The sequence below is a fragment of the Benincasa hispida genome, chromosome 1, assembly GCF_009727055.1.
Source record: "Benincasa hispida cultivar B227 chromosome 1, ASM972705v1, whole genome shotgun sequence".
Classification (NCBI taxonomy): Eukaryota; Viridiplantae; Streptophyta; class Magnoliopsida; order Cucurbitales; family Cucurbitaceae; genus Benincasa; species Benincasa hispida.
The window spans coordinates 2,975,267-2,982,650 of record NC_052349.1 but is presented as its reverse complement, the minus strand read 5'-3'; the positions used below and the strand labels follow the sequence as shown (position 1 = coordinate 2,982,650).

Here is a 7,384-nt window from a genome sequence, read left to right as displayed (position 1 = left end):
TTGTTGGGAAAAAAACTACTTCGATAATATGCTAAAGTAAGTATTCCTTAATTGACATATATATAGAAATATGTGATTTGAATTCCATACTCTATTGTACTAAAAAAAACTTGATAATATATCACTTATTCAATATAAATATCTAAAAAATAATTTAAATGAAAGCAAAGCAGACAAAAAATTAAGTTTAATCGATTACATACAATTATTGAATAATTATGTCAAAACTTACCTAAAAAATATAGCTCTGATATCATACTTTATTTTAAAAAACATATCAATTTTGTATATAACCCATGTTCTACAACTTGTTGAAAACACATTAAAAAAAACTTATAACATGTCTTCAATCGAAATTTTTATATTTTCATAGATTGACACGAAGAATGATCTGACATTTTCATTATATCATAGAAATAATTCATAGAAAATAAAAAATAAACAATATCAATAACGTAAATATAATATAAATAATAAACAAGAATAATTATTTACCAATCTAAATAATTGACTTGAAATTTCATTTGCATAACTTTTTTAGAAATATTGATTATCGATATTTTTTGGTATTGACGTAAAATTGAGACATCGATCAACATTGTGTAAAATAAATGGATTACACACAAATCATCCAAATTTAATGCATCATTTGGTGAAATTAATATACGTTGCCAAATTTACTGTGTGTTTCTTTCTTTCTTTTCTTTTTCCAAAAAATTAATGTATAAATTCATTAAAAAAGAGTTCGTAAAATTATAGAAATGACCGGTCGGGCCGGATCAAACCGACGACAAACCGTAAATATAATTAATGAATAAAAATAAAATAAAATAGAATTGTGGGAGTGACGATCCCTATAACGAACAAATTAAAAACATCATCAGCTTTTCTTTCTAGAATTCGCCTCCCCGGTGGGCTCCACCATTACAGCATTCACTTTCTAAATAAATATTCAAATTTCAAAATTTGAAAACCACACGTGAGTTGCACACGCAGCGCATTTTAGCCAACTGTCTAAAGCATTGCGTACTTTAGCCACTTTCAACGGGCCTTTGACCACTGTCAAAAAGGCTAAAGTAGCGAGCGGGCACAGGCCATTTCTTCTTCAGCTCTTCAATCTTTCTCTACAGTTTCGATTCCTCTGAATAGTCCTCGAATTCTCTCCCTTCTCCTTTAGCATCGATTCTTGTTTTTGAGTTCTGTATCTTTGATTTTCGAGGTGACTGTTCGGTTGGTTTTGAGATGACGACCATGGAGAGCTTGATTGGGCTGGTGAATCGGATTCAGAGAGCTTGTACTATGCTCGGTGACTATGGCGGTGGTGATAACACCTTTTCTTCTCTCTGGGAAGCCCTTCCTTCCGTTGCCGTTGTTGGTGGCCAGGTTCTAGTTCTTTCTTTCATTTCTCTCTGTTTTCTCTTAATTTTCGTTTTTTCCTTTGTTACTTCTGTGGCAAGTATTGATAATTCTCTTGGGATTTAGAGGAATTATTATCGGTGGGAGAAGTTTCGGCGTTAGTCTTTCGAAGTGGAGTTAGGTTGCTGAAGAATTTGTTTATGGTTAGGGTTTTGGGGAGGTGGAAGAGATTTTCACTAATGAAACTAAACCATTGCTTTTTGTAAGAAATAATTCTCTTGGTATGTATCGTTTTCTTCTGACTATTTAGTTAATTTCTCTCCCGAAACAGAGTTCCGGAAAATCTTCGGTTCTGGAAAGTATCGTTGGTCGCGATTTCCTTCCCAGAGGTTCAGGTAAGACAATTTGATCCTTTAGGTTTCCTTCAAGTTTGTAGAGTTTACAAATTAGTATATATTGCTTAACTTGGTTATACATTTTGATAATTGCAGGGATAGTGACGAGACGGCCATTAGTGTTGCAGCTTCACAAGACAGAGGAGGGGTCGCAAGAGTATGCTGAGTTTCTTCACCTTCCTAAGAGGAGATTTACGGACTTTGGTAGGATGACCATTTCCTTGTGGTTCTGCTATGATAGTTTGGGATTTCTTGGGGGTTAAATTACAAGTTATTCCTCAAACTATGTTGTTATATGTGACTGTTTGGTTTCTAGAGTTTCAAAAAATATCTAAGTCCTTAAACTTATAATTTTTTTGGTATAAGAAGTCCATAGACTTTTCAGTTGGTGTCTAATTGATTCTTGAAAAATTTGAATCTTTTTAAAATTAATTAACTTACTAGATATAAATTTGAATTTTATGTTTAATGTAAACTGAACTTTCAATTATGTGTCTAGTAGATCTGTGAATTTAAAAAAAATATCAAAGTTCAAGGACTAGATTTGTAAATTTGGAAGTTTATGGACCAAATAGATACAAATCTCGTAATTTAAGGATTAAGAGCCCGTCTGGATTGACTTTAGAAAAAAATGTTTTTCAAAAAATTCATTTTTATTTAAACACTTTTGATAAAAGTTGTTGAAAATACACTTTAAAAGCTATGTTGAGTTGTTGCAAAATTCTCCAATTTTTTTCCAAAATGACTTATTTTTTAAATTAAATGCTTGAAAATGCATTCCATACACTCTAAATCTGTAGTTTAACCTTTTTTTTTTGCTACAACAAATATGAGGTATAGGAATTTGATCCTTCAATGTGGAGGGAAGGCAAATCACCACTTAGCTATTCTCATGTTGACTGTTAGCTTCAGATTTATTGTTTATGATATATGGTTACACGTGTGCATATTTGTACACTTGTGATTTTACATGTTCTAAATTGCTAGTCTTTGTAAGTAATTTCCCATTTGTTGTTCTAGCTTGTTGTAATTCATCTTGTCCTCTTCTTGTAATGAACTGCAGCTGCGGTCCGTAAAGAAATTCAGGATGAGACGGACAGAGTAACTGGGAGGACAAAACAGATATCCCCAGTTCCCATTCATCTTAGCATTTACTCTCCGAATGGTATGTGGTTTTACGCCTGTTTATTTTTCTCATGGCTCGTTCATCATGGTTGTGGGAGGTTGTTCGTTCCACAGTTGCCTGAACAATGTTTAATTTATTACATGTCTTTGTGATTCCTCTCGCTCAATTTGTTGGTGTTCTCTGTTACTTTGTTAATACAATTTACAATTTATAATTTACAATTTTTATTATTTTGTTATTATTATTATTTTTTAATTTGCCTTATTTTCTTGCTACTTTTAATCTTAAAAGTACATTTATTCTGCAATAAAGCTAAAGGATGTTATATCAGTGTATGGACGTGATAAAATGTTTGTGGTGATCTTATAGCAGCTCTTTACTTGTATTAGGAAGTATAGTATTGAAATGTTCTGACTCTTGGTTTCTTAGAGTATTTATTTTACGTGGACCTCTTATAAGGCTGTTTTACTACAATGTTCTGACACTTGGTTTCTTTCATTTTTTCAGTTGTCAACCTGACTCTTATTGATTTACCTGGTTTAACAAAAGTTGCAGTAGGTATGTAGATACGTTCAGCTGATAATATTGGCTCAACAAGATTTTTGTATTTTTAATTACAAATGTATTTTTTATTTTTTAAATTTAGAGGGACAACCTGAAAGTATCGTTGAAGACATTGAGGCCATGGTTCGAACTTACGTCGAGAAGGTAGTGAGATTATTTATGTTCGTTTTCAGTAATAATTATTGTGTGATGGGTGGTCAAGCCTTGCATCAAACAACAATTTGTGGGTACTCAAGTTATGGTACTCATACTCTCTTTGTTTTCGTTTATCTCAACTGCATCATAAATCCTGTTTTGAACATGTTATGGTGCTCGCCTTCTCCAGTGTCCATAACTTCTACTCAAGCCGTTTGTGTATTTGACTTATCCTGCTCCTCACTTGCTATGTTGATTGTGAAAATATATATACCCACACACACACACAATACACCCACATGCGCCCGTACATATATACATATTTTTGTGTTATTTTGCTGTTTTGATGGTGAATGTATACTAGACGTGAATTTGTGTTGTGCATACCTTTTACAGCCTAATTGCATTATTCTAGCAATATCTCCTGCTAATCAAGACATAGCAACGTCTGATGCCATAAAACTTGCCAGGGAAGTGGACCCATCTGGTATGCTTTGCTTGTAGTTCCCTTTTTTTTTTCCTCCCCATTTTTCCCTTTAATTTTTTGTAAAATTTGTAGCTTTTCAAGCCCATGATTATGTTTTTCTTCTTCTTCTTCTTCTTCTTTTTTTTTTTTTTTTTTTCCGATTGAGTAGGGGAACGAACTTTTGGGGTGTTGACAAAGCTCGACTTGATGGACAAAGGAACTAATGCTTTGGATGTAAGTTGTCATCCTGTTATTAGTTTTAAAGTCTTGCTAGAGGAAATTTATAGCAGCAAGATTGAATTGTTAATGAGTATGTAGAATGCTCAAAGTTGTCATAGTTATTTTTCATTACTTATAATTCCTACTCGCTGTATCGATGTATTGGATATATGCTTAGTTTAAAGGAGGAATTGAAACAACATATACCTTCATTTTATTTCTAAAGGTGTTGGAAGGAAGATCTTATCGACTACAACACCCATGGGTTGGCATAGTGAACCGATCTCAAGCTGACATAAACAAAAATGTAGATATGATTATTGCTAGGCGTAAGGAGCGTGAGTACTTTGCAACTAGTCCCGACTATGGACACTTGGCAAATAAAATGGGTTCGGAGTATCTTGCTAAGCTCTTATCGAAGGTTTGGTTCTAAGTTTTGATTTTATTGCCATTCAGTATAATTTTTGTTTTGCTCAGAACAGTCATCTTTATTAATGGTGCATTCTTGTTCTTGTAGCATTTGGAGTCCGTGATTAGAGCTCGTATACCCAGTATCACTTCTTTGATTAACAAAAGCATCGATGAACTTGAGTCTGAGATGGATCATCTTGGCAGGCCCATTGCTGTTGATGCTGGGGTGAGCAACTTATTGCACTTGTTATAGATTGTAAAATGCTTTACCGTTACACTACCTTCTACTTACCTATTTTATTTCAGGCTCAATTGTATACTATTTTGGAACTTTGCCGTGCTTTCGATCGAATTTTTAAGGAGCATTTGGAAGGAGGGTAAAGTATTTGTAAAATTTGTGTTCTCCCTACCTCATGATTTTTCTTCTTAATATTTTGAATGTAGGTTCTACTTTTGAGAAAAAATCACAATAATTTTTTGACTCTCTTTAAGAAGCAAAGATATGATCTATTTTTAATAATGTATATTATTCCGCCAGGCGACCTGGAGGTGATCGTATATACGGGGTTTTTGACCATCAACTTCCTGCTGCTTTGAGAAAGCTTCCTTTTGATCGCCATCTTTCAATGCAGAATGTGAGGAAAATTGTTTCGGAGGCAGATGGTTATCAACCTCACTTGATCGCCCCAGAGCAAGGTTACCGACGTCTTATTGAGGGATCCCTGAATTATTTCAGGGGGCCAGCTGAAGCGTCTGTGGATGCTGTAAGTGACTCCTTTAGCTTCTCATCTAATTGGACATCATTGTTAGTCTTTAACTATTAGTCATTTTCTAGAGCCTCTATTAACATATGAAACATTCATTTAGGTTCACTTTGTTTTAAAAGAACTTGTGAGGAAGTCTATTGGAGAAACACAGGTAAATAATACTGGGGCTTATGGGGTCCTCCTTTCGAAAATTTGTTACAAGATACACACGCATATATATTTAATTGTCATGTCTTGGTGTGGACTATCAGGAATTAAAGCGCTTTCCCACTTTACAAGCTGAGATAGCTGCTGCTTCAAATGAGGCCCTGGAAAGATTTCGTGAAGAGAGTAAGAAGACAGTTATTCGACTTGTTGACATGGAATCTTCCTACTTGACAGTGGATTTCTTTCGAAGACTTCCTCAAGAGATTGAGAAAGCTGGAGGCTCGGCAGCAGCAGCAGCTGCCGCCTCGACAGGGGATCGATACTCCGAGGGTCATTTTCGGCGGATAGGATCAAACGTTTCTTCATATGTAGGAATGGTATCCGATACTTTAAGGAATACTATCCCGAAGGCCGTCGTTTATTGCCAAGTCAAGGAAGCTAAGCAATCGTTACTTAATCATTTTTACACACTCTTAGGGAAGAAAGAGGTATTTTACTTATTTATTCTCTTTTTTTGAATTAAAGAACTTTCCTTTTTCTTGCCAATTTTTCTAGACGGCCTGACACCTAACTATGACCAGAGGGTGGTGACAATCATCCTCCTCCTTTTTAAATGCACAACTACCCTCCATTGGTGATCTTAATGTCATTTCTATTGTTATAATTGTGGGGTGGGGAATTTGAATCTTCATGAATACCGATGCTTTTATTGTTGAGCTATGAGTTTGCTCGATAGATTGTGCTAACTGTTGAGATATGTTTGCCAGCCTAAGCATAACTCAACTAGTTTTAGGCATATATCCCCAACTATGAAATCTCATGTTCAAATTCCCACTCACATATTTAACTCAATAAAAACTTGTTTACTTGGGTAGTGAAACCTTTGAATGTGAGAGGTTTTTCTTTTTCTCAATACTAATCTGGGAGACTAATGATTTTTGGTCATTAACCAGGATTTTGTGAGAATTTTAGAATCATCGTTTATTTATTTATTTTTTTCATCAATGTTATCTATCAGGCCAAGCAGCTTTCACAATTACTGGATGAAGACCCTGCACTAATGGAGAGAAGGCAGCAATGTTCTAAGAGGCTTGAGCTCTACAAGGCAGCCAGGGATGAGATCGATTCCGTGTCGTGGGCACATTGAGGTCGATATATAAAACGCCTTGTATGATATAGCTGAATTTGTTTGGATTTATTACTATTCTTTTGTAGTAGTCATCTTGTTTTGATGTATTTTTAGTTACTGTGATATGAACAATGGGATACTTGGCCTGATGGCTGTGGTGATCTTGTCCCCATGTAATATATAATATATATGCCTTATATATTTTTATTGGGTTTGCAACTTTATGTGAATTGCATTCTTTAGTTTTCTGATAGCAAAATGGTTATTTCTGTTCTCTAGGTCATCTCTCAGGTCCAGTTTACTAGTCATTATATTATTGTAATATTTTTGTTGGATAATTGATCGAATTTTTATATATTTTGTATTTCTTTTGAAGATCATTCCTTTATTTTGATCTTAAATTTATATAATTAATAATGTAGTAAGACTGGAGTTCCATTTTGATGTCAATCCAAAGTTGTCCAAACAAGAAAAATAAAAGGAATGGAAAAAAGAAAATTATATGTGCCATTTTTTTGGTTGAAGCTTTTTTTATTTTATTTTTGGTGTCCTAAAATCATTTAAGAGAGTATACTAAACACAATTAAAATAAAATTTAAATGGTTGATTCTTGATTTAAATGGTTAAATTAAGAGAGTATTTCAAGTTTGAAACTGTATTTAACCAAAC

The 7,384-nt window shown here is 34.0% G+C and overlaps 1 protein-coding gene across 1 annotated transcript; it reads left to right on the top strand.

Moving 5' to 3' along the window:
• Positions 1-1,081: 1,081 nt before the first annotated feature.
• LOC120089023 (dynamin-related protein 1E) lies at positions 1,082-6,945 on the top strand. The gene is made up of 15 exons (XM_039046458.1): positions 1,082-1,383; positions 1,688-1,751; positions 1,848-1,955; positions 2,815-2,916; positions 3,385-3,435; positions 3,524-3,585; positions 3,973-4,063; positions 4,212-4,276; positions 4,488-4,682; positions 4,779-4,898; positions 4,979-5,049; positions 5,211-5,436; positions 5,540-5,590; positions 5,691-6,074; positions 6,605-6,945. Exons 1-15 carry the CDS (start codon positions 1,243-1,245, stop codon positions 6,731-6,733), a joined length of 1,860 nt encoding a protein of 619 aa, XP_038902386.1. The 5' UTR covers positions 1,082-1,242; the 3' UTR covers positions 6,734-6,945.
• The last annotated feature ends 439 nt before the right edge of the window (positions 6,946-7,384 follow it).

Coding starts and splice junctions, on each gene's coding strand:
- LOC120089023 (XM_039046458.1), top strand. CDS start 1,243: ATGACGACCATGGAGAGCTTGATTGGGCTGGTGAATCGGATTCAGAGA. Junction 3,586..3,972: donor TTCGAACTTACGTCGAGAAG/GTAGTGAGATTA, acceptor TACCTTTTACAG/CCTAATTGCATTATTCTAGC. Junction 5,437..5,539: donor CTGAAGCGTCTGTGGATGCT/GTAAGTGACTCC, acceptor ACATTCATTTAG/GTTCACTTTGTTTTAAAAGA.